This window comes from Phragmites australis, chromosome 21 (genome assembly GCF_958298935.1).
Source record: "Phragmites australis chromosome 21, lpPhrAust1.1, whole genome shotgun sequence".
NCBI classification, from domain to species: Eukaryota; Viridiplantae; Streptophyta; class Magnoliopsida; order Poales; family Poaceae; genus Phragmites; species Phragmites australis.
In genome coordinates, this window is record NC_084941.1 from 16,277,214 (window position 1) to 16,304,613 (window position 27,400).

At 41.3% G+C, this 27,400-nt stretch overlaps 2 protein-coding genes and 1 pseudogene across 5 annotated transcripts; 1 reads left to right on the top strand and 2 right to left on the bottom strand.

Moving 5' to 3' along the window:
- Window positions 1-2,907: 2,907 nt before the first annotated feature.
- Window positions 2,908-4,659, bottom strand: LOC133903190 (uncharacterized; annotated as a pseudogene).
- Window positions 4,660-8,756: 4,097 nt separating this feature from the next.
- On the top strand, window positions 8,757-11,061 carry LOC133903027 (F-box/kelch-repeat protein At1g22040-like). 3 transcript variants are annotated; one of them, XM_062344366.1, is made up of 2 exons: window positions 8,757-8,895; window positions 9,322-11,061. In XM_062344366.1, exon 2 carries the CDS (start codon window positions 9,351-9,353, stop codon window positions 10,767-10,769), a length of 1,419 nt encoding a protein of 472 aa, XP_062200350.1. In that variant the 5' UTR covers window positions 8,757-8,895; window positions 9,322-9,350; the 3' UTR covers window positions 10,770-11,061. The 3 variants fall into 3 exon arrangements, with proteins under 3 accessions (XP_062200350.1, XP_062200348.1, XP_062200349.1); XM_062344364.1 differs by having other exon boundaries at window positions 8,785-8,957; XM_062344365.1 differs by having other exon boundaries at window positions 8,786-8,943.
- A 1,386-nt stretch (window positions 11,062-12,447) lies between these two features.
- LOC133903025 (uncharacterized) lies at window positions 12,448-26,748 on the bottom strand. Of its 2 annotated transcripts, XM_062344362.1 has the most exons (11): window positions 26,515-26,744; window positions 21,222-21,385; window positions 20,894-21,094; window positions 20,606-20,728; window positions 20,414-20,451; window positions 20,220-20,334; window positions 15,570-20,123; window positions 14,400-14,519; window positions 13,785-13,892; window positions 13,560-13,702; window positions 12,448-12,923 (listed from the first exon to the last, which is right to left on the bottom strand). In XM_062344362.1, exons 2-11 carry the CDS (start codon window positions 21,297-21,299, stop codon window positions 12,698-12,700), a joined length of 5,706 nt encoding a protein of 1,901 aa, XP_062200346.1. In that variant the 5' UTR covers window positions 21,300-21,385; window positions 26,515-26,744; the 3' UTR covers window positions 12,448-12,697. The 2 variants fall into 2 exon arrangements, with proteins under 2 accessions (XP_062200346.1, XP_062200347.1); XM_062344363.1 differs by lacking the exons at window positions 12,448-12,923; window positions 13,560-13,702; window positions 13,785-13,892 and adding an exon at window positions 15,269-15,390 and having other exon boundaries at window positions 26,515-26,748.
- Window positions 26,749-27,400: the final 652 nt, after the last annotated feature.

Here is a 27,400-nt window from a genome sequence, read left to right on the forward strand (position 1 = left end):
TCGGCAGCGACGGCGGCGACCCTGATGGGCCCAACGCCTTGATCCCCTTGAGTGGGAAAAAACGCGCACGTGGATGGTGGCTGTTGCTGGTACGCAGCAGCGACTGGGCCTCCTCTGGCGTCGGGCAGCGCCCCGTCACTGGAAGTGGAGCCGGAACGCTGGAGGCGATGCCCACTGGCCATCTTTTCCTGTGGGAAAAAGCGAAACAAACAAATCCAGGGATATTCCCCCCTACCTGGCGCGCCAGCTGTCGGAGGGTGAACTCCTGTCGCAGGGATCCCGAGAGACCCCCTTTTAGAGATTCGGCCGGGGGGATGATCCTGAACGAGCTTGTTTTGGGAAATAAGCGGGAAACGGAAATAAATGCAGTGGCTGGTGGGAGATGATCGTCCTAGTGCGAGAAAGATGGGTGCACCGGGGTTTAGACAGGTTCGGGCCGCACAGGGGTGTAACACCCTACTCCTGTGTGAGTGTTATATCTGCCCTTGAAGGGAATTCTTCAAGGATGTATCTGGTTACAAGAGAGAGCCACTTACTGAGAGCTTGAGGCTCTCGTGTTCTAACTTGGCTTGAGCTGGTTTGAGCGTCTGCGTCCTCTTCTTCACACACCTTTTACGTGTTCTCCATCCTTTCCTTTTATAGGCGCGCCGACCTCAACATATCCTGAATGGGAAAGAGGGGATGCGAATGCCAAGGTGTCACGGAGAAAGGCGTAATCATTTCGTCTTGGCGAAGTGACAGGGGCGGTGGAGAAATGCGGCACGCATCCGACCACCCGCCACTGTGGAAGCCCTCGGGCGCCATAAAGGGGGCCCACCGGGCAGCCTCAGAGGTGCCCGGTGCGCCCACCCTATCTTGTCTTTCTGCCAGGGCAGGGTGGCGGGCGGAGCGCTTCGATTCTGGCAACGTTATCCCGAGGCACTCGGATGAAACGGGACGGGACCCGTGCATTTAATGGACCCACGCCCCCCTGCTTGGCATGGCAGGGTCTGACACTGGGGCGTGGGCAGCTGAGAATGTCAGGATGTCAGGATATCAGGCCGCGCGTGCCTATTAAATGTGGCATTGGGCCTTTGACTGGCTGACACCCCGACGATGGGACCCTTCGGGTCGTCGAATGATCTTGCGCGAACCTTCGGGGAACCGGGTCCTCGGGGGCCGCCACGCGCAGCCCCGAGCACTCTCTCCCGAGGACTTCGGTGAGACCTCCGGGGAACCGAGTCCTCAGGGGCTGCCACCTGCAGCCCCGAGCACTCTCTTCCGAGCACTTCGGTGGGACCTTCGGGGAACCGAGTCCTCGGGGGCTGCCACGTGCAGCCCCGAGCACTCTCTCCCGAGCACTTCGGAGAGACCTTCGGGGAACCGAGTCCTCGGGGGCTGCCACGTGCAGCCCCGAGCACTCTCTCCCGAGCACTTGGGTGAGACCTTCGGGGAACCGAGTCCTCGGGGGCTGCCACGTGCAGCCCCGAGCACTCTCTCCCGAGCACGTGGGTGAGACCTTCGGGGAACCGAGTCTTCGGGGGCTGCCACGTGCAGCCCCGAGCACTCTCTCCCGAGCACTTGGGTGAGACCTTCGGGGAACCGAGTCTTCGGGGGTTGCCACGTGCAGCCCCGAGCACTCTCTCCCGAGCACTTCTTTCCCGATATTTGGGCTCTGCGGATCATCGGGGAACTGGGGTGCTCGAGGACCAGAGGCGGTGGCCCCGAGCACCTTCTCCCGGGACTTAGCTTCTTCTTACCTTGCAGGGTGGTGACATGTGGCGGATGGACGGCCTGGTCTCGGGACTTAGGGACCCCTGGTTCCGAATACACCGACACCCTCCCATGTCACTCAAACCCTGTAGGGAATAAATCCCTTGCTTCCCCTAATCCCTCTCTTGAAGAATATGTTCGGTTTTGACTGGGATGCGTTCCCTAATCCCTTCCTCCACTAGAACAATATCAAATATAGTGTAAATGCATCATGGACCATTTTGATTTCAACACTCATCCAATTATTTTGTTCATGAAAAAGAACAATCCAGCAACGACAGGGTGATTAAAGTGCAATTTGGTGACAACAGACATACATAATTGCTAGATGACATGAGCATCAAGTACTGGTGGATAAGTAATAAGAGCGATGCAGCTGGTGATAGCAGATAAAAATGATGATAACAAAGAAAAATACTAAAGAGAAGTAGCACTAACATATAGGAAGACAAGCAGTACCAACATAATGATCATTGAACTGATCACTATTCTAATGATGTGAAATTGTAGTGAAGAGAAACATAGCGTAACTCTCTCTTCTCCTTCGGTAGGAACCTAAGTCAGAAACTTCAGCTACTATGCCTGAGAGGCTACAAAAAGTACTACTACCAAACAGGCAACATAAGACCTTGCCCGATTGAAAGTCCGAAACATCCAGTTCACCGCTATAGGAATGTAGAACCACAAAATGATAAAGCTAAAGTTTTCTGAGAGATTAAGCTAAAGTACCTTCTCTTCTAATCATCAAGTTCAGATTGCTTGAGACAAGACCGCTGTGAATCAGAACACCCCACCCTTCCTGCCATTATAGTGTAAATGCATCATGGACCTTCCTGCCATTATAGTGTAAATGCATCATGGACCTTCCAACCTATAATATGGTATTGCAATGTTCACTTCATGGAGGTCTACAATTAACACAGAGGAAAAATGGGACCAGTAGAGTACCTTTTGCCTTTTTCTGAATAGAATTTGGTTAAGAAATTATTTCATTTCTTAACTAAATCAAGACAGATTTTAGATCCTCATCACAAGCACTCAGAAAAAATTCTCTATTATCTGGATTCTTGAAGACACCATATGCTTTTGGTATTTTCCTCCTTTGTCACTTTCATTGAGTTAAGAACAGATATGCACCTCTTTATTGAAAAATCATTACATTAAGCAACCTCTTTTTTTTCTTGCTAGTTGTGCAGCTTCATCCTCAGCCTGTTTGGTTCTCATATCAAGGTATCTCTCCATTAGTCCTTCTATGTTACCACTCTTCTTCTGCCTCTTTGGTTCTTTTTCTCCTTTGTTTCTTGTTACAGCAACAACCCTTCTTTGCGGCCTCTGTTCATTCTTTTCAACACTTGCATCTTCATCTTCAATTGTTTGCACTCTTGCATCTGCATCATCTTGTCCATGATAAGCCAAAGTCTCTTCAAAGTTTGGAAACATAACCTCAGTGTTATCGAGCTCATCTGCACTCTCAACTTGTGTAAAAACTGGATACTGTGGTGGCTGAGTAGAGGTGAAATTATAGGTTCCTTCAGCAGTATGACCTACATAAGGAAGTTATAGTACAATAAAGAGTAATCAACGTACAATTCTCGCAAAGCATGGATATTGATAACAAGGATTATGACTTGTGGTAAAACTAACCATCATAAAGTTCTCCCAAGACATCAAATAGAGGAAAATATTTGCTGTGAAACTTCTTAGCTTTAGGAAATGATTGCACAATAAATTATAGGAAACAGATTAAGAACTATGATTAGGAGCACTTCTCACCAAATAAAAGGCTCCTAGGTATACTAAAACTCCCAATCAGAACCCATGGACCTATGAAAATTCAGCTTAAGAGAGATAGCTACCTAAAGCTACTCACAATGATTATATTGTTCCATATAGCTGGTTTAGCCTCAATCATACACCTCTGATAGTTCCATGAAGCTCCACTTTGCTTCCAGGCCTCTTTCAGCATCCTATATTCTCTTTTCAATTCATTTTTCTTCTCTTAGATTTGGGCCTTTGTGAAAGTCACATACTTATCTCTATCATGTAATTCCTTCAAGATATTGTTCCAAGCTTTTGATGGCCATCCATTTTGACCCCTATAATCAAGGGTGTTGTGCTCATGTAGCAACTCAACAAGAGTCTTCTCTAGGACTGGATTCCAAGAATCCCTTGATTTTTCTACATAAAATAAGGATCAAACATCAACTGTAGAATTTCAGAGTTGTAAACATCTCAGTAGATCAGTCTTTACTCATACCTACATTTTACTACTGACTAATAGTGAAAATACAGATGAGGCTCTCCACACTTGATGTTTTTTGTGTGCAGATGTATCACTAACAAACCTTTTTAGCAATAGATCCCACAGGTTATTACTGCTTCCTTTACTCTGCTATTTCCTATATCTTGACAATGGGATCCCACATGTTATCACTGCCACATTAGGAGTTCTTTACAGTCATAGGTTAACCTTCAATACTTCTGCCATGTAAGGTAACCTAACACTATATATGTTTACATACGCAGAGACTCAATTTTTGCATGGGCTAGTCAAGAGGTGGTTAGAAGAGCTAAAAGATGATAAAGAAGATTCACTGCAAGCTGTATTTGTGTTCAAAGATCCCAATATTAACTTAGCTAAACAAATATATTGCAACCTATATACATCAACGAATGAGATAATTTGTCAAGTATTAATTGAAGAATATTTTGGTTCAATTGAGCCAATAAGAGTAGGAACATGGAAATTTGGAAACAACTAAAAGATACAACAAGTACTATGTTCTCTAGCTGCATACCTCTTGGAGAACCTCCATGCTTCTTTGTAGGACAGCCTTTAGGAGAATTTTTCTTTTGTGCAGCTTTAGATAAGAGCATGGTCAACCTTGAAAAACCTCTTCCAAACATATTAACTGTGAAAATATGTATAACACAATATTCATAACAGAAGCATTGGAGCAGATGTATGTAAGATGCAACCAACATAACTTGTTCATAACACAATATTCATAACATGTTCAAGTTATTACAACCCACAAAACATCAAAACTTATTCAAATGTAGCACTTATTACAACCCACTAATTTCTATGTTGTTCATAATCATTTCACATTTGTTGTGCTATCATGTCTCTCAGATTATTGCCTTGATCGTTGCCTTGATCATTGCCTTGATCACCTTCTGGTAGATTGATAAAATTTTGTGGATCAATATTATCTGGTTGGTCATCTAACCATTGCTCATCTCCCTTGAGTGATCAAATAATATTGTGCAACAAAGTAGCAACTGCAGGTATCTTCACTTAATTCTTTATTTTGTGAAATGTGGCAACTTTGAGGATGGGGAAGCGCTTCTTTTGAACCCCTAAAGCCCTTTTAATATGATTCCTCAATACCGCACAACGATGGTTAAATAACTCTTTGTAGTTCTAAGGTCTACAGTGACCTGCCCCGTACTCCTTTAGATTATCTGACTCCACGATATGGTGCAAGGAAAGAAGGGGTGTTGGCATACCCACCGTCAACCAAATAAAACTTCCCAAGAGGTACTTGGAAACCACTTTCATTGTAGATCTAAGAACTCTAGCGTTCATAGCTAACCCCTCTCATCCAATAGATATGAATGTGATATTCAGATCAAAATCACAAGCTATCATCACATTTTGGCTAAGAGTGCCCTTCATGTTTCTAAATGGAGCAGCTTTGTTAGATGAAATGGATATGGGTATATGAGTGCCATCAATTGCATCGATGCAATTCTGCACTAAAAAAACTACATGTGATTTTCTAAAATTTGAAAAAACAGATATTGATCAGGATAGAAGTGTTAAAGTAAGCACCTTGAAGTAAGGATAAAATCTAGGATCTTTTTCTATTTTCAAATGTACTTGATTAGGATTGGGAGGCTTTAGAAATCACTTAGAGATGGTAGGGACAACCTTGTCGAAAAAATGCTTCATGTGACAATGATAGGTATCACTAATATACCCAAATTTTTCTTGGAGATCCTCATATGAAGCATTATGACTAAGCATGTATAAGAACCCTAACTTCTCCTCAACCTTAAGCCTAGTATCACAGACCAACCTTTCCCTTCTAAGGTAATTGGCCAAGGATCTGAATATTTCAGGTTCCATCCTGAATGCTACCCGACAGTTCTTGACATGCCCTTCAAGCAACTTTCAAACACGTTCCTTGCCTGTTAGGGCCAATGTATGCCGCCGCTTCTTTTCCCTTCCTCCACTAAACCCATGTAGTGCAGGGAAAATAAACAACATCATATCATCGTCCTCATCATCCCTCCTCTTTCTAATGCGATCCCTTATTCTCATATTCATTGCAAAACTAAAAAGAAAAGGAAATATAACTTCATTTTAGCGATAAACAATATAGATACTAATGCAGGTCTAACAATATAGATAAACAACTTCAAGAAAAGGAAATAGAACAGATCAAGTACCACTTGGAGAGGGTACAGGGTCCTAGGACAGTGGGGGTTGGTTTTCTCCAACTCTAACTAGTGTAGGGACAATCTACAAAGTAGATACAATGTACATGAGTAAAATCAGTTTACATAATACATTAGGCAAGCATGCCAACATGTTTATTCATAAAAGAACTCATGTAGAAGATACGACATCAATACTATGAATATATCAATACCAAATACTTAGATCATATGACAGTCATATTATGAAAACAAATGCTATAGCATAACTAAAACTTTGTTGATTATGTCCCTTTTAACTGAATCCATATTATCTAGTAGGCTGAGAAAAACACTTCCTATTGTTTTCTTGATTAACCAACTGAGCTAGACAGCTATGAATATTTTTACAAGGAACCTATCACAAAACAGGTTGACTGCTAATTCTTTCTTGTTCAGCACTTTGAAACGTGGTTCTTTAGTTATCTGTATCCCTACTGCATCTCATAACAAAATGTTTACCAGACAAAATGATCAAGTCCGGACATTGATAAGACCCACAAAATATTTACAGATTTCTATTTTCAAAACAATCTGAATCAACAGGTGAGGTCAAGGATAAACATAAGCTAAGAAACACGTGAGTAAAGCCAATGAAAAGCAATCATATTGGAGTAATTTCAGTTTTCAAGTATTGCAAGCCAAAAGAAACTATAGAATGTTGTAAACCATTTGTCAGAACTTTAGGAAAGCGATCAAAGCTAAGAAACACAACTGTTGATCCTTGTAAGACAATCCGTTTCAAAAGAACTTACATAGTGCATTATGATATTGCAGCCACTCCATTTTTAACTACACAAAATCTTCCAATCACTCTTTTCCAAATCAAATTTGGGCACCACAATTAATTATCTCACATATAGAACAACTAGCTAATCATCATTTTCAGCAGTATGGCATGCCAATCATTGGCACACATTGAACAATACATCAGCTAAACAAGCTAATCATCCACTTTAATTAACCGATCACCTACAGCAGTTCAAGACCATATCAATTAGTAGTGCACACATATTGTAGAGACAAGGAGTCATCGAAAACTGAGCATTTCAAATGCGAAACATAGCTTCCACCATTGATGCTCTGCCCCACGGCAATAGCGGAGGCGAGTACACAGTTGATTCACACGCTAGATGATTAGGGGCTAGACGATTTAGGCTCACACCAGTTAGTGAGTTTGGTACTAATTTCTGGTTGCTGCACTCCGCTACAAAATTTTAGTTTGGTTTGAGAATCTTTTCAATTACAATAAGAAAATGAAGTGCTTGTGAAAAAACACCGCAGCATGAAATGGAACCTAAATCGTCCATCAAAATTCAAACAAACACAAACGATGCCAGAGAACTAATTAAATTTAGTCAAGCTTAAGGTATGCTTGCAAGTTATGGTTACTCGAGCGTCTCGTTCGTGGCTTATGTCACTAGGATGACGATGTACATATTTATGCATCGCTACGTATGCACCTGTCACTTGACTTTCTAGAATCCAGGTAATCATGTATTATTGGCGAAGAAGACAGACTCCTTAGTTCCAAAGTTTTGCCCTTGACTTCCTACTCATCTCCTTTTTCTTTCTGAACTGCTATTTGGGAGCACGCTAGATTTCTTTAACCCATGCTGATAACCCATTAATTTTATAAGCAGTACGTCATTAGTCGTAGAATCCGCTTCTCAAAAGTGAACTATTTGCTGTGAAATCCCCGTGTTCCAAATAGAGCTATTGTGTCTGCTACCAGAAAAAGATGAGAATGAGATGCCATATGCTTGTTTAATTGGCACCTGCACGGTTTGACAAAGTAAAGTAGGACGAAGAAGTGTTGGAAAAATGTAGTGCCGTGAAAGGTTTCAACACAACTGGATTGTCTGGAATTTGATCCGCGACAGCATTTTGAATAAGTCCTCTGTCCTGCTACAAGTGCCGTGACAATTTTTAACAAGTCCGAACAATTGTCAACTACCAGATCCACTGGTCCGCTATGTTCACCTTTGACAAATCTTCGAGATTTCATAAGAATTTTGTAGAAAACTGTTTAATTCTTGTAAGAATTATGAAAATTACAAATGAGATATTTACAATATATAAATATCACATAAATTTTGTGAGAATTTAACATGAAACAGCACAATTCTTGTAGGCTTCTCCAAAAATCCTCACATTCCAAAGATAGCCTAAGAAGTTGCAGCAAACCATGAATACAAGAGAGAATTAACGATTGGGCCGACAACGTATTGCAATCTTAATCAATTCAACCAATTATTATAGATGAAAGTGACGTTCAAAACGACAAGAGAAATCAAACGCTTAGGCCCGTTTGATACCCATTTTTCGATTCATATGGGAATTAAAATGTCACCTCACAAACTTATCTACGATGCCTGCGCAGTAGCAAAAAAATCAGAGGCTGCTTATCATGTACTCTTCCAAAGGAGAGAGAAGAAAATACAAAAGGCGAAGAGAACAAGAAAAGGCCGGCCACTGCACGCAAACTTATAAACAAAAGGAAAAAAAATCTTGAAAGATACAGGTAAATGGACACCAAAATAAATACGGTTCCTTGACCTCTCTCCTTATCCCACTCTGGCGCGGGTGTCCGCGCACCACCAGAGGCGTCGCCGCTCCAGCTCCTCCTCCCCTCCTGCACCTATGCTAAATAGCACGGTAAAATCGCAAGCTCTGGGTCACTTGGTTGGTAATGCGGCCAATGCGGTGAGCTTCTGTCGGTGAGCTTTCTGGGCCAAAGATCGCAGCTATTTGGTGTGTGATTCTTGGGGATTTGTGGATGCTTTTGAGTTCCGGTGAACTGTGCCTTTGGATTTCGCAATTTGGAACCTTAGGAGTCTGAAAGATTATATTTTGATGTGAGGTTTTCTTGTCATGTTCTTTGATTCTTGGGCGATTTGCAAATATGCGATTTTTATCTTGATTCTTCGGCCTTTCCGTATGTGTTAGAGCTGATAGGCATACAAGTGCCATCTTTCTCTCCCTTTTTGGGCATGAAAGTGTCATCTTTTTCTCTGTTTTTTCCGCTCAATTTCTGGCTTTGCTAACTGGTTTGGTTGTGGGTTTCGCTATTTGATTTTGCAGATAGAAGTTGGAAAGAAGAAAGAGTTTAAATGGGGGCGTTCTTGAGCTCCCCCAACAGCAAGAACCAGCCATGGGAGCACGGGGAAGCTCTGAGACCAGATTCCTCCAAGAAGCAGCGGCTGTCGTCGATTGCTCCATGTGGCTTCGACCACCCGAGGCTGATCCCCGGGCTGCCGGACGAGATCTCGCTGCAGATCCTCGCGAGGATGCCGAGGATGGGGTACTTGAAGGCCAAGATGGTCTCCCTGAGCTGGAAGGTGGCGATAACCGGCGCGGAGCTGTACCGGCTGAGGAAGGATCTCGGCGTGGACGAAGAATGGCTGTACATACTGATGAAAAAGGAAGATGATCAGAAGCTGGTTTGGCACGCTTTCGATCCAGTTAGCAGCCAATGGCAGAGGCTGCCACTCATGCCTGGGATCAGTCATGGAGGAGAGTGCAAGAGAGGTGTCCCCGGGTTGCTGTTAGGCGATTTGGTGAGTGCCGGAACCAGGATCTCTAATGTTATCAGAGGCTGGCTTGGTCAGAAGGATCTGATAGACAGGATCCCGTTCTGCGGTTGCGCCATTGGCATGGCAGATGGCTGCCTCTATGTCCTGGGTGGACTCTCTAGAGCATCTGCGATGAAATGTGTGTGGAGGTATGACCCCTTTGTTAATTCATGGCTGGAGGTGAGCTCGATGAGCACTGGGCGTGCCTTCTGCAAGACCAGCCTGCTGAACAACAAGTTGTATGTTGTTGGTGGTGTCAGCAAGGGCAAGAACGGCTTAACCCCGCTACAATCTGCAGAAGTATTTGACCCAGCAACAGGGGTTTGGGCAGATGTGCCAAACATGACATTCTCCAAAGTGCAAGCTCTACCGACCGCTTTCTTGGCTGAGCTGCTGAAGCCAATTGCTATAGGAATGACCTCATACAAAGGGAAGTTGTATGTTCCTCAGAGCCTTTATTCTTGGCCATTCTTTGTTGATGTTGGTGGGGAGATCTTTGATCCCGAGACGAATTCATGGGTAGAGATGCCTGCGGGAATGGGCGAGGGTTGGCCTTCAAGGCAGGCTGGGACAAAATTAAGTGCTGTTGTAGATGGGGACTTGTTTGCTTTGGAGCCATCAACTTCTTCTGATAGAGGTAAGATAAAGATTTATGATCCTGAAGAGGATACTTGGAAGGTTGCCATAAGCCAGGTACCTGTTGGGGACTTTGCCGAGTCGGAAAGTCCATACTTACTCGCAGGATTTCTCGGAAAGCTCCATTTGATCATCAAGGATGTGGATAACACGATCAACATTTTGCAAACGGACTCTCTGAAGCAACCAGCCCCTTCAGCTGGCACGACGTGCCAAAACCCAGATGTCTCCTTGGAGCAGGAAACAGATATATGGAAAGCCATTGCGTCGAAGAATTTTGCGGCTGCTGAACTTGTCAGTTGCCAGGTGCTCAGCATATGAGTTTGTAAAATCGTGCTGTTCTGCTTTACTGTGTGGATCATTTTATCCAGTTGTGGAGTAGGTATGTTTCTACCGCACATCTGATGCCAGATACTTGTTGGGGCTTCAACCTTAAAGAACAGTTGATCCACATCGTAATTTAGGTACACGATTAGTGAACTCCAGAAAGTATTTTCTGCCGGCAATGTACATATGTATGTGCAATATGTGTAATTCAATTGTGGAAGCGTTTTCTTCGACTCTGTATATGTATATAAACATCACATAATATTGGAGAGGGTCTTGTTGCTTTGTCCAATTCCAAAAACAACACAACAGTGCTGAGCCAATCACCAGTGCCATCTGAACCCTGTTCATTGTTGATCCTGCTGTAAATTGTAATATTCAGCACTTTTTTCTGGTTTCTTATTGGAAAAGATATGCAAGAAATGCCAACTAGACGGTTCGTACTTATGAGACGTTTCGGTTGTGATGATGCCCTTATCAGACGATTATCTGGATTTCTTTTTCTCCTTTATCCAGTGGCACATCCCAGAACCTGAAAATGCTCTGCTTTCCTTTCCTTACCAGACAAAAAAAACACAAACATGCTTTGCTTTGATCAGATGATGTTGCTGCTTTGCGTATGTTCTTCTCTTGCATCTGAAGTCAATAACGTACTTGATGCCAGTTTGCCTCATGCATGACACGAGGAATGGCTTGCCTTTTTCTTAGTGCATCTCTGTTCTTGACTTGCTGTCAGTCTTGGATCTATATAAATTCTTGTTTACTTGCTTGTTCTTTCTTTTGTTCAACAATCGTGGCGCATAATAGTTTATGCATCAGAATATTTATCAGATGTATGAAGATCAGGTATGATCTCTGGATAATATGTTATGGCATCTTAGGAGTATGAATCGGATCCATGCTGACTTGATGCTTTACACACATTTGCTTCTGTCGCCGGCTAAACTAGAAACCCTTGCGGTCAAAAATGTGAAGCTCTCGAGGACAACCGTTGTAATCTGCAGACTAAAAGGTGCGGGTTTTTTTTTTTTTTTGACTCATGCTGTCACTTTTGCATTGTTGCTATCTGTCAATTGTCAACAATAACAATTGTCAACAATAACTGTGAACAGAAAATTTGTGGAAAAGCATCTCAAGATTGTGATGGTAGCAATCAGCAATATTCGCATCTCATCTAAATATGTAAAAATTCAACAAGTAGGAATTTTCAAACCTACCTGTATTTTCAAATTTATCCAAGCAACTTCATAAGCTGCTCATCTAGTCATGCACGTTTAATCGAGGAAAAATCACAGTATTCACCATATAAAAACAGTTGAAATCATTTATGAACAAAGTCAAAACCTTGATGATCTGTCTGGTGGCCATAAGATCCAAATCTTTATAAAAACCAGTCTAATTATTCCATTCCATCTTACACGATGGAAAGAAGCATCATTTGCATGGCGGCTGGTTTAAGTGTTTAGATGCAAAATCATGCATAAAAAATTGATACACATGTCGAAAACATGCCAGTATTACATAGGGATCTTTTGTTTTCACATCAGAACATTGAAGAACATGAATAGCAGAAGCTTCCTTCTATTAGCCAGTAACCACATCAAAACAAGGAGTGGTTCCTGTCAACGTTATAGACCCTATAAAAACCGCAAATGCAGTCAACAGATGTGGATACACTCCTGAAAGGCTGCTGGTTGTTGGCACAAAAAATATTAGTTAACAAGATTGTTTCTGAGCTGGAGGGACTTGTACAAGATATTACATTTACACATACAACTCTACAAACTACAATTGATACAGATGCTGAGATTCTACTGATATTTACAATACAAAAAGTATTCCATCGCCATCGCAGAAGATTGTTTACAGAGTCTGCAACTGGCTGACTTTTTTTTCTTTAGTTTTCTCTTTGGTTCGTATGATTACTTGGGTGTTCGGTTCTTCAGATTCATTTCAAGCATCTGCCTTTCTCCCTCCACCTCAGCGAACTGCACACTAAGCTCTGAGTACCTGCCCTGCATATCTTTTAGCTCGTTTTCTACTGCTACCTGCCTTCTCTTCAACTCAATAGTATCTTGTATCAGTTCATTGATGTCCCTGAAGCTTTGGAAGACTGCTGCTTCATCGTTGTGCTGCTTCAAGAATGAACTAACAAGGGGGGGAAATAATCAAGAGATTTAGTGTTTAGTCGAATTTAATTGACTTGTTTTACTAAAGGTGACAAATTGTTGTATTGTGTTGAAAATTGTAGTTTGAATCTAAACCCTAAGTTAGCTGGACCTCTTGGTACTTCTGGGTTTCGTGTGTTTTTTCTTTTCGTTTTGTTGGTTGCGCCTTTTTGGCGCTGTATGGACCATGCTTTTATTCCTTCTTAATATAATGATGGTCAGCTCTCCTGCCGGTTAGAGAAAAAAAAATCTGCTGCATTTGGTGGTTTCATTGACGTAACAGCTGGTCTTGATTTGGCGGGCCGGACTTGTTTATAAGCTTCCCATAAAAGTACGGCTGTTGCCTGTTATTTAAAGAAGCTAAAAATTGTGGGTGTTACCTTTTCTCTAGTAAGTTTAATTTCTGAAGAAACACTAGTACCTTGTCAAACGAGAAAAGGTTCAGAAAGATAAATCAACAAGCACAGTTTCCAAACTTTGTAGGGCAAAAATAATTTTCTAAGTGAGGTTTTATTCCATTGTTTAGAAAGAAAGATATGGTAGGAACAGGAGTCTGTCTAATTAGATCAGCAGGCATGGAAGTAAAAACAATAGTGTTTCCTGATGTACTAGTTACCTCTGGAAAAGGATGTCTGTTTTCTTCTTTGCTTGTAGTGCTTCTGCAAGCTCGAGTTCCAAAGCGAGTACTCTTTCCAAGGCATTGCCAGATCCAGGAAGCTCTTTAAATGAAGGAAAAATACTTCGCAAATGCTCATTTGCCTAAAGTAATAACACATGAAAAATGAGAGCAAGATATATGGGAGTACATGTTCACGTTTATTATATAGAACTGGAAGCATACCATATCAAGTTGTGATAATGTCCTTTCCAAACCACTGAGTGATGGATCAATTAGATTAATGTCCAGGGGAAGAAGGGGGGACAAATTCTCATTTTTCAATCTTTCCAGCTGCATATAGAAACAACTCCCAATGAATCAGCTGCCTTCCACATTATGCCACGCATTAAGCAGTTACTGACATGTACAAAAATAAAGTTTTCTAAATTGGCAACTGTAGTTACAAACCTTCATGATTTCATATACTGAGTTAAATAGTACCAAAGACTCATCTATGTGATCATCCGTGTGATACTATGATGTTTAGTTCATGTAATTCAATGTGTGAGTGCTTTGTTCATCGTGAACACATGAAAGCAAGCATCCTACATTACATCACTTCATTTTTGTAATGCATATATGACAATATCTCAGCACCCTGAATATAAGTTCTAACACTATAAATGTTCTAGCATCAGTATCTTTTTCTCTCCCAGTAGGAACCTGGGGAAGGAATGATAGATATGATGATCCCAAAAATTGTAGGAACATATTTTCTCCAGATGACATTTACTTTTTTCATGAACATAGTATGTGTTACAGCACAAAAGAAATAATGCAAAGAGAAGTTCATCATACCTCCTCCTGGAAAAGGTTCAAATCAGTTGCTAATTTCTTCTGCTCTTTGGAAATATCTTTGAAGCTGTTGTGCCCATTCAAATGATTCCCTACTGACAATTCACACTCCCTATCACAATTCTGTGAAAACAACAAAATAATGTAAGCTGAGGAAGCAGTCACCACCTTAATTGTTACTCATTGTGGGACAAAACACACGGAACCAAAAGTAAGGAGTTGGTGTTGAAAATGTACACTGGCCAGATGAAAATATCTTTAAAATATTTCCTTGTCAGTAGGCAAGAAGGTAAAAGCACAATGTGAGGTCTATAACACAATTCTATACTAACTATAATCAGAATTAAAAAAAATAAACATTTATAGTTGTAGTAACACAAAACTACAACTATTTTGCTTTGTTTATCACCATACAAAGTAGTAGTTTTGTGTTACTAAGAGCACAAAATAGTTATTGTTCTGTGAAACTGGTCCTAGAAGTCATAGTTCTTTTATAATTAGATGCAAATAGTTGTAGTTTTATGAAATTTACTCACTAAATAATTATCTATTTTATGGCAAGGAATGGGACTCATTCTAATACTTCATTGTCGTGGGTCATGGCCCAATCCATGGCCATTAGGACCGGCTGGCCCAAGAGCCCGCTTGCGGGTACTGTCCATAAGCGTGAACAAATACCATGTGTACTGTAGCATCAGCCGGGCATACGCCGTTTCTTAGCCATTAAATAGATTAGGGTTTTCCACTACTTTCAAAATTGTAATAGATTACTTAGGGGCCAAGTTAGCCTCTCTATATAAAGAGAGACAAACTATCAACAAAGAGATAAGCAAGAATTAGAAGTGAAACTCTTCTTCTTGCCGTCCAGGCACCTGGCGCCTATCCGAGCCTTGCATTCTCTCTCTCACGTCGCCGCCTCCTTGCGCCCAAACCCTAGCTGCCGCCCACCATAGCCACCGCCCACCTCCATGGTCGCCATCCTCCTCTCCTCCCTCTAATAACCAAAGCCCACTACATTCATATATTTGGATCATATAACAAGAGTTGTAATGCGTTACATAGTTCATACAACAAATCTAGCAAAAAAAATTATGCTGCTCTTTTCAGTGTTCTGCCATAAGCTTGACAGAAAGTACAGTTAATCAAAAGGCAAATAATTTGTAGAGTGATTACCTCCAAGTTATTGCGTGCCGTAGAGTTGATACATTCATGCTCACCAAACTTCCCGATGTCCTCTGCTCCTTGAGACAAATTTGATGATAAACTTGCCCCCTGAATTTCACCTTCCTGTAATCCTGAATCAATTTGTGTTGTATTCGGTGTAGCCTTTGATGCAGACTCAGACTTTCCATCTCCCAAAATATGCCCGATAGATGTGGTGCCAAGAGTGCATGATCCAGAATTATTATGTGGTGTGTTATTGTCAGTTAATACAATATTCTCCAACAACTTCTTAACCAAGTCAAGTTCCACCCTTATTCTGTTGCGTTCCTCACTGCACTCCTGAAGATCGACTTCAATCTTCTGTTTTTCTTCGCTGCAGCAATCTAAGTTTAATTTTGTGCATTCCAGCTCTGTCATCATGCTGTCATATGCATTGGACAACTCTCTTTTATCAGCTGATAAATCCTGCATCTCCACCTCCATTTCAGAAACTTTCATCGATAACTCTTCAATCCTCTTAGCAAGAGCAATCTCATTTTTCCTCCCAGTTTCAACTTCATCCAAAGCACTTTGAAGCTTCAGCAGCATCTCTTCAGCATACTTTTTAGAGACAAAAACTTGACCTTTCAGCTCTTGAACCTTCGATTCATACTGCTCCTTAATAAATGCAATTCTTAGGGAATCTTGCATGGCAAATAGTGATCCCTCTTTCTCCTTCCTTCCAGCTTCGGCCTTTTCTTTTAGCTCTCTCAAATGGATAGACAGATTCCTGAACTCTTCTGCCTTCAGACTTTGTTCAGCAAGTTTTTGAGTGAGGTCCTTGTTCTGTTCTTTTAAATTTGTCAACTCGTCGCCATGATTCCGAAGCAACAATGCCATCACAGTGTGTTGTTCCTCCAATTTTGACCTAAGAATCATGTTTAAAATTTCAATCTCATCTTTTGTAGAGCTCATATCATCAACCTGCTCTTCAAGATCTGTCACCAAGACTCTAAGTTGTGAAATCCCATCTTGATACTTCAATACTCTCTCACTGTTATCAATTGATACTGCTATATCCCGAGACTTGTTATTACTATCTTGAGTTACTACTTCCTGATTTCGTTTCACAAGCTCCTCAACTCCTTCCTTCTCTTGAATAGCACTGCAAAGGTCAATTTGAAGAGAATCAACAGCTGCTTGAAGTGTAGCATTTCTGTCAGCTAATTCTGCTTCAGTAGACATGTGTGCCCTTAATAAGTCATCAGCATCATTGTTCTTGAGTTGAAGTTTCTCAAGGTCATTTCTTAACAAATTAAGTTGCACAACAGCCGCTCTTACCTCACTTCTCATATAACTAGCTTCAATTTCACTGGAAAGCATGGCCTCAAGAACTGTTCCTAACTGGTTTTCCACATTTGAAAGCTGGGAGTGGAGAGAGCAATTCTCATGGCTGAGGTCCCTTTGTGTTTGCTCACTCTGCGATAGCGCATTTTGCATTAAACTGTTTGCCTTTTCCATGTCCAAAATTTGGTCCCTTAGTTGAACTAACTCTGTTTTGTGCTCATCAAAAGAAAGTAGAACCTGATCCTTCTCACCAAGCTGTGATGTAAGACTTGCAAGGGCAGATTCAAGTTCTTCCTTAAGTCTCTTTTCTCTTAGCAAATTTTCATCAGCAAATCTCAGATCATCTTGCAAACATCTGATTTCACTTTCCATATGCACTATCGACTCATCTTTAGACTGTAAAGACTGGGTCAAGGTTCGGGTATCCTCCTCATGTACTGCGAGACTTAATTTGGCCCTCTCTAGTTCCTCTACAGTGGCAACAATTTCTTTCAAATTTTGAACAAGAGCCTCATTCTCACTAGCTACATGCTGTAGCTCAACTTCCATTTGTGACAACTTTGATGTTAAGTCACTATTGGTAATGGAATACTTTTCTTGAGATTCAGAGCTAATCTTAAGTTTGTGAGCCATGTCCTGCAGTTCTTGCTGAAGCTTCTCGACAAGTTCCTCAGAAAAGTTTAGCTTCTGTTTAGTGACATCCAAATCACATTCAACCTTCCGCTTCATATCATATAATTCTGATTCAACCTTCTCTGAACTTCTCCGGAGAGCATCACACATTTCTTCCACTACCTCCTTCTCCTGATGAAGATGAAGCACCTTCTTACATGTTTGCTGCTGGAAGTATTCCAAGCTTGCCATCACTGCAGAGTAATTCTTGCTCTGGAGTTCATGTAGCAAGCATGCCTCATCTAAACCTGAAATGTTGACTTCCTTGTTAAATGACATAGTTTTAGAGCATAGGTCACCCAGTAGTTTGTGAAGGGATGTAGAAACAATTTGCATATCATTGTTTAAGGAGGATTGCTTATCTAACTCATCTTTCATGGCCTCAAAATCTTCCCTTACTGATCTGAGCTCATCCTTAAGCTGATCTGTTTGTAGACTTTCTTTCATTAAACAGTTCTCAAATCTCTTCCTTTCTTCAGCACAGGCCTTGTACTTGCTTTCACAAGCTCCATGTTCCTGAACAACTCTTTCAGACTGCATGAGCTTTTCCATAAACAAAGCATTTTCAACTGTAATATCGTGGAGTTTCGCTTCTAATATTTGGTTCTTCACTGTCAAATCATCACATTTCAAAATGTATCCAGCTTCACTTTCTTTGACACTTTTGGCTTGGTCCAATGCAGAGTTCAACTTGAACACTAGAGATTGCCTAGCATCATTAGAGTCATGAAGCTGCTTTTCTAGCATGTGCAATCTTCCATGCATGCACTTAATTATATCCAATGCAGTATAGTGAGATTCACGTAGCACATCAGAAAATATCTGCCACTCGATGTTGGCAATAAACATTTCTAAAAGCTCTGATTCCTTCGTGGATGAGGCCCATTTTGGTCCTTCTATGTTTGAATGGTTCCCTTGTGAATCAGCATTACCAAGTATTTGAAATTCTGATCTCGCACGGAGCTCTTCAATCTTGAGTGCCCAAAGAAGATTTTTCTGGCCATTCATTTTATCTGGAGTACCATTTTCTGCTAAAAACATTTGAGGTTCCGCCTCCGCATGTAGACATTCAGGTCCGATTTGTTTGGCATCAGGCCTGTATTGTTCATGTTCTTTATTGCCACATAAGTCTGCTACAGCAGAATGTTCTTCAGGCAAACTATCATAATCTTCTAGAAAAGATTGCTTCGCAAGAGTTTCATTGGACTCATACATAGAGAGAACCTGAAAGGACAGTAATTCAAGGTCTTTCTGTAGACGTTCCACAGCTGCTGAATAATTGAACCGAACCCTCTTGAGTGCAGTTTCTGTTGCAACAGCCCTCCTCTCAAGCTCCTTATTTTGAGCTTCTAAAGCTGTTCTGTCCTCAACAAACCTCATTAACTGATCATTCATTTCCTCATGCATTTTTTGCTTCTGAGCTTGGAGGACAGAAACTGTGTAGAAGCAAGAGTTATGTTCTTTCCTGAGATTTTCCAATTCTATTGACATCTGCTTCTGGCTCTCCTCAAGCTTATGGATAAAGGATTCATAGTAACGCTCCATTTGGCTCATCTTCTCCCGGAGATTCTCCTTCTCAGTTTTTGAGTCCTCCAACTTCTGCAAGAGCTCACACATTTTCTCCTCCATTGTGCCTGTACTACTACCAGAACTTTTCTTAAGGGCATCATGATCACATCCCGAACTTGATAGATGAGCAGCATTTGAAGGTGGAACCAAATGGTCTAAATAGTGATTTTCTTTCATTTGTCCTGGCTGAACACCTTGCTTAAGGTTCTCAATGACACGCTGAAGTGCCCCCAGATCAGCAAGAAGAAAATCAAGATCACTCGCTTGTAGTCCATGGAGTGCATTGTTTCTGGTCTGCTGCAGTTTACTTTCAAGAAGCAGCAAACCTTGCAGCCATTCAGTTTGGAGATCATGAACTGAATCTGTAGCAAGAACATAATTTCCAAACTTACTCAGAGTATTCACTTCTGCATTAGATTTTTGCCACTTGAGTTCAGAAGATTTTATTTCTTCCAGCTCTCTTTTCAGATTAGAACATTCTGTTCTTAGCAAGGATACTTCAGTAGTAAGCTGATTCCGTGACATCAGTTCAACAGCAAGCTGTTGGGCTAAGCCCTGTGTCTCAGTGCCTAACTTGTTGGTAACATGCTCAAGAGATGTTGCTTCTGTCTGAAGCTGAGAAAAAGCTGACTCAGCCACCTCCAATCTGGTTCTGAGTCGGTTATTCTCCTCATGAGCAGCAGCTAGATCTTTACCAGCAGAGTACTCAGGACTCCAGCCATGAGTCCAATCATTGCTCCCTTGTGGTGAAAGGCGTTTACCCCAACATGCTCCTTTCTCTGGCGTAGGACTTTGACTGGTAGGACAAAGTGGTAGATCACCAGAGATTGTGCTCCTAAGGCTACTGATTTCATGCCCACCATATGGGTCATTGTTCTCTGCAAAAATGCCATCTGAAGTATGTGACGAGTTTTCATAGTCCTCAGTGGACCCTGCAGAATCTTCCACCAAAGGGAACCCCAGAGAAGTTTCTTTTAGCTTAATCCTTGCATTAACCTATTTTGAATGGTAAAGATAAGTATAGTAAGCACGAGCCAGGAAAGTCTATCATCAAATGTGCAGATATAAAAATCATTCATATGATTCACCAACCTTATTGGTGCCCACGTCGGATGAGACCGCAGCAACTTCAGCAGGATCATGACTTCTTTGGTTCAATAACTGCTGAGAACTTCTAGTACCAGTTTCTCTTTGCTGCTCAAATTCCCTGTAGGAAGCAAGAATTCATAAGGTTTTGAACCAATAGTTTCTTTTCTAAAAAAATTATTGTTGCATGGTGAGCAAACCTGAAACCAGTTTTAGTAGTGAGAAGTTGTGCTGTGACCTGAAATCGTTTTATCAAAGAATAAAGTTAGAAAGAATAAACATAATCCCTGCAAAACAGCAAATAAAATTGTTGAACTACTTCTTACCACAGCATGACACTAGCTTCTTATGACTACTAATATAGTAAACAAAATGTTTTCTAAAATTCATACATGTAATAGTGTCCCAAAGTCGCAACCACGTAGAGGAAGTGTGATTGAGACAGGCTTTAGTGCTTCTGCGAATTCAGCAAGATTCACATCAACCTCCCCGAGAATACTAGACCGTGAAGTCCCCTGTTTTTTTAATTTTTGCAAGAATTTGGGGAGAGACAGCAAAAATCACTTATTAGTAAATTCTTCCAGCATTTCTTTCAACATACAAAAATGCCTTAATTTACAAGAACATAGGAAGAGACAGAGGAAGATACAGAACAACAGTGACCAATTTCTAAAACACACCATGGCCACAACAAGCTTATAGAGTTTGTCATCATATGTCTTAGTCCGAGGATCCTGAAGAAGCCGTGTTGCTTCATAGATAGGATCCGGCCATTTGCAGCTTCCATTCCTCACATTTGATTTATTTGTTTTTGCAGTTACTTTTCCTGTATCTGCAGAGATGAAGGACAAAGATAGTTTGTCCCATCCTGTTGATGGAATCTGCAATAAAAACTTTCGAGTTATTTTACACATATTGCGCAAGCAACATGGTTTGCCATTTCTTTTTCATGTGAACAACCGGGAGAAGAAAAAATAATAGAATGAAATTAATTGCATCAGAACTTACATTCGTTGCATGGAATTGTAGCCGGAATACAACCTTAACTTTGGTCTTTTCGATCTTCCATTTCGGTACCCTTGACATTGTGACAGTATAAAGGCAACACCCAGAAAAGTCAATCTTTCCGGTTTAAACGTCTCTCACTTGTCGAAGGATCAACATTCTTTTGTCTGAAAGCAAAGATAGCACAAACTTCTGTCACGTCCTGAAACCAAAATCATGTAATTAAGTCTAATTATACGTCATTAGGGTCATGATTAATTTCGGGGCAATTTATTTCGGCACATTAGAGCACTTCGATTTGAGTCAATCGGATGACAAAGAAATTCGAGAGGGAAAAGAATCGACTTCGCAGTAAAACGAGCTTATCTCTCGAGCACGTGGGCCCACCTGGCCGGCCCCACCACCTCTCCCTTCACTTGGGCAGCACCCACCTGCTCCCTCTCTCTCTGCCTCACTCCACTCCCGTGCTCCCTCCTCAACCGGACAAGCCAAGGAGAGCAAGAGCTCTCCCTCCCTCTCAAGCTCTCTCTCTCCTCCCTCAAGAATCGAAGCTGAGATATGCATGTGCTATCCACGCGTTCCCTAGCTCATGAGCTTCCCATCCCTCCAAATCATTTTCGTTTTCCCAAAAGATTCAAGCTGATTTTGATGTCTTTCGGTGTTCATGGTTGAAGCACAAGAAGCATCGGAGCTCTTCCTCTTCCCGAGATTTTCCCGCTTCAACCGACGGTCCCAAAACACAACAAAGTACCTTAGGTGAGTCTCCTACGCTCTCATGGCACGAATGTGTGTTTTGCTGTAAATTGTAATAACTTGGTATAGGTTTTAATTACTTGCACAATGATCATAATGATAGATTGATGGTGTTGGTTAGATGAGTGATGAGGATGAGACGAGATGTGAACGGCGTTAGAGGTATTTGTGCTGCCCGGATGTGAAGTTCCCCTAGTTTGGTCGGGAGAGGGACCTAGATACCGTAGACCGCTTGCATCGTTTAAGCACCGATCATTGTTGCAGTTGACTATAGCGCTTTCCGTGCTTGCTATATGTCGCATATGGGAACAATAAGCTGATTACATTTGTAGCTGTGGCTTTTTGGCGTGCAGGTCGATGGTGTCGGGCATGAGGCCGGTTGGGGTATCCAGTTTGCTTCGGGAGTTGTTCTGGGTACCCCGCACTTATCGGTGCATGATCAAACGGTCGGGGCTTATTGAAAAAGGTTGACATGAGTACCCTTTGTATGAACCTGTGTGGTCATGCAAGCCGTATGGTCCTCAAGTCATATAGGTAAAGGAGTACCCCTGCAGGGTGTAAAAATATTTCGAAATATCGCGCTTTCGGTCATAAGCATGCTTTTGTCCATTTGCAGCAGTCGTAAAGTTACGAGTGCGGATTGATGTGGTTGATGGATTGAGATGGTGATTTACAGATATTATTCTTATGGTTCCGTTTACATATATGTTTAGTTGAGGCTTATGTGTTAGATAGTCGTGTTAGTCAAGTATAGATGTTCACACATGTTTATGTCAAATTTGCTTCGCATATGAAGTTTACTTAACCATATGGTCTTTTCTTGCTAACATACAGATGCATAATCCTTAGAGTCAGGCTATTTATAAATACCCATTATAGATTAAGTCTTACGAGTACCTTCATACTCACGCTGTTTTTTTAGGTGCTACCGACGAGAAGGAGTTGGTCTTTGGCTACTTCAAGCCCGCCGAGGGTGGTGGCAACCACGAGTAAGCAACTACTAGGAGGTCGCGCTTTTGGGGTGAAGCCTAAGGCCATATGGTTTCACTCATCTTTGCAGTCTTTAGTCTTCCGCGGTTTCTTTTGTTAGTTAGGAGTTGAGTCAGTTTTTATCTCCTCCTAACTCTCTTTTGCTATAAATTGTAATAACTTGGTAAATACTTAAGAATTTGTAATCTAATGTTAATTACTCACACTTTATTAAGCTGTGCTGTGATGTTAAATATTGGAAAAACATGTGTTTCGATCTTAGGCATAAAACACGTGTCGGGACTACCGGAATAGTATTCTGATTAATCGTTGAAGTCGTGATTAAGTAAATAATCGACTTAATAATTAATTAAAATACTGTTTGGACGGTTCCTTACAACTTCCTTACATCAACCTCCTCAAATGAATGTAATTCACCTCCTCAAATACTAAAAAAATGATGAAAAATCGCACAACAAACAATCAAACATGGACAATACTCTAATGATGAAGAAAAACATGAAAAGACGAAATGGCAACACCAAGTAGAAAGTTCCCGGTATAAGCAGCTAATCTGACTATCTGATATTCACTAACAAAAGCCAAAAAAACACAAATGGTTGGTACACTTCCCTAATAGCAGTCACAAAAGAAATATAGTGATTATGTTGAGACTGTTTTAAACCCTTTCCAACTTCATATCACGAAGCACTTCTATCATTTGGCCAAGAAAGGCGCACATTATTTCTAAAAAACACCTGTTTATCAGCAGTGCAGCTTGTCCATTGAAATGTAAGGCATGATGAAAAATTGAAAAATAATCAATAGAAGAACCAATTCATGGAAAACCTAGATCCGTGTAATTGTAAAGCCGCAACATTGAGAACATACTAACTGCTGCTACTGTGTGGCTAGTACAACTGGTATGACACCCATGTCTTCTAAATATCCCAATTTGAGTAATGTTAGACGAGTCTATTTGTGGTATGCCACATTGTCTTATATTTGCCATGTGGGTTTAAATCCATGCAACAAACTAGGCTGAGGCATCACAGTATCTTCACTTAATTCTCGTTTAGTTTATAAAGCAGCAGTGTACTCAAATATCCTCCATGCCTTTCTAATTTTATAAATCGCCTACACGTTGTCTACAGGTCAAATAAATTCAGAGTATGTAAGCTAAGCTCATAGATACAATATAATGATATAAGAGCTTAGAGGGTAGAGCATGAAAGCCACCAGAAGCTAAGACCACATAGACTGACTTAGGTAGGATGTGTTTGGTTGGAGGACGAGGTTGGATGAGATAGGGTCATCCATGTTTTTCTGAATATGATGATCTAATTTTTTGTTTGGTTGGGATGGATATGATGAGTCAGTTTCCTGTTTGGTTTGTGCGATTAGAGTGGATAGGATAATTCATTCATATTTATATGCACTCTATTGGATGAATTTGTGCATATTTGAATTTGTATAAATTCAAATTGAATTAAAAAGATAATATCACATGAAATGATAAAAATGCATACAAATAGAGCATTACAAAGAAACTCACTTTTTCACGAATAAACTAGGGTTAGAATATTTTTACAAATTAGTACATCACATGAGAAGAATATTAGTGATTTTTTCAAGATTTTTGGGAATTAATTTGAGGCATTAAAAATTATTAGAAGTTACAAAAATAAGCTTCTTTGGAGAATTTTAATTAAATATTGGCTAATGTTTTTTGGATCAAACAAATTAAAACGAATTACTAGTGATCTCTAGTTTGCTCATGAAAACATTTAGAATTTTTAGACCACATTTATACTTTTAAATAAAATTGAGAGTTAAAAGAAAAATCACAACGCACATATACGATCAATCAAGCACGGACTGGATGGCTCGGTCCAGCCGATTTCGGCTGGATCGGCTCATCTAGGATTTGAGAGAATATTCTCTCATCCTGGCCATCTCATCCAATCTATCCAATGAACTAAACACTAAAAAAATGAAATAAGGTTCTGTATCATCAGAACAGCTACTAGCAGAACTGACATTACCACAAAAGTGAGATGTCCTCAAGGCACCACCTATAACACCACCAAAGAGGATTCAAACTAAATAAAACAACACCCTCAATCCCTCACACGCAAGCTAGCATTTTTCACGAAGAAAGACAGATGTATACAGTTGAAAAACTGAAGGACCAGTACTAATGCAAGAGACCACATTTAGGAGGTAGGAACACGAGAAAAAGCACTGATACAGGCAGAAAGCTCTAAAAATTTAATAAAGCTGGCTCAGATCCCAACCAGAAGCAGTTGACACACCACGCAGAACTAAGTTCCCGTCATTACCTGCAAAGCTCATACTCTCCAGAAAACAGAATCCAACACTATCCGGAAAGAGTCCAAATGCAACGACGAAGAATTCCACAAAAGTTGTACTTTAGACAAATATTATGCTAGACTAACCCATTAAAGCAGCACATCCAACCAACTAAGATCCACTGAATCATAAGGAGAATATCGAAAACTTAGGGTTGCCTCTGAAAGGTCTTATCTTTCGGGTGAAGATAAACTTGAGTTTAGTACATATTCAAGGGACCCAGAAAAAATAAAGACCATCAACATTGTACAACCAACCAACCAAAAGCATATCAATCTAACTGCAAAAGCTCTGAAAGTTAATCAAGAAGTAAAGGGAGCCAACTCAAATCCACCAAACCCTCCAAAAGCCACAATAGTTTTGCAATTTACAGCAGATACAACACCTGAATCTCGTGCACCAAGAACAAGATTCAACACTACACTATGTAGCACATGCACACCAAAACGAAATTCTCTAACCCAACGAAAGCTCGTTGTTTACTGAAGATGCGCCACACACGCAAAGGCAGCTTTGGCACAAGAAAATTTCGCCAGCATTGGCAAAATTTCACCATAAAGCTCAATGCATATGATCAGAGTGGTGGCATCCATCACCAACAACAACTACCAGCGATCTTCACGCCTTTGCTCTAAAGATAGACCATTGGGTACACAAGGATCTCCAATAGCATTTCCAAACACGGAACCAGCTAAAGCGTCGAATCTAACATCTACCAACCAAGCCCCCTAACAGAACCAGCCCAAAACATCGTGGGATTGGGCAGAAAAGCCCGCACCCTTTGCGGTGAACAGCTCCCGACAACTTACCTGTACATCGCGAACAACATTTACTCCCCACTCGCAAATGCTCCGAGATTTCAGTAAATAACTGGATTGCAGTGCATTCAGATCCACTTAAGAGGCAATGGTAACCACAAAAGGGTCAAAAGCCCCAATTTTTCCTCTGAAGAATCCAGAGAAGCACAAACGGAGACCCACCGGAACTCGCCGGAGGGGACGCCGACCTCCGAAAGACGGAGCATTTAGCAGGGAAGTAGCAAGATTTGTGCGGAAATCTCGACGGATCCACCAAGAACCGAGACAAATCTAGCCCAGGCATTGCACTTCATCGCCCCTGTTTCGGGATCGCGAGCTCACCGCCGATCTCACAAGGGAATAAGGAAGCAAATGAGAGGGAAGAGCAGAGCATTCGTGCAAACCTCGTCTTTCTTTCTCTCCTACCCTTTCTTGGACGCAATACAGCACGCGAGGAAACGGCTGCTCCTCCTCCTCCCCCCTTGTTGGACCACGCCAGCGGCGTGAACGCAGTCGCCTCCGCCGCCCGGCAGCTGCCCCAGCGGTGCCGCGGCGCCGCACCTGGTAGCTCAGGTTTAAAGAGTAGTTGAGATTTGAGACGAGGGAGAGAGAGAGGGGGGTTACTGGAGCAGCCGTGGTACTGATCTAGCTGGGATTGGTTGGGGGAGTTGGTGTTAGTAGCACGGAGAGAGAGAGACAGGTGAAGATTGTTTGTTTCGGATTGTAAATGTTAGATTGTGATTAAAATTTAAAAATTGAAATAGTAAAAATTAGATTTTTACTATCTAGATTTTAGATTCCACCTTTAAATTATTTTTACAATTATAATTCAATTTTTACAGTTACAATCTATAAATTATTTTTTATAATTTTTAGCAAAAACAAACCGATCTAAGCAGACGTAGCTTGCTTGCGTGCTTACCGGGGCAGGCAGAGCCGCAGAGGCAGGGAAGAGATCCAGGGAACGACACGGGCACCCGGCAGCAGCATAATCATGGTGTCGGGTCGCTTGCTTGATTATCGCATTATTAATCAAGAACTCGCAGTTACGCTAGCTATTCTATTCGCCCCTCCTTGTCAGTAAGTACAAGTGTAAGAGTATAAATGTACTGATCTCACATCAGCTGCTACACTACTATACTGCTATTTTGTCACATCATAGCTTTTGCCGACATAACAAACACTTGGGGCTCACGGAAAAGGCACCGGAGTCATGCTTGTAGGAATTTTTTTAGTGAGATTAAAGGCTCTTTGGAACACGCAAAATTCATATGAATTATGGCATTCTGC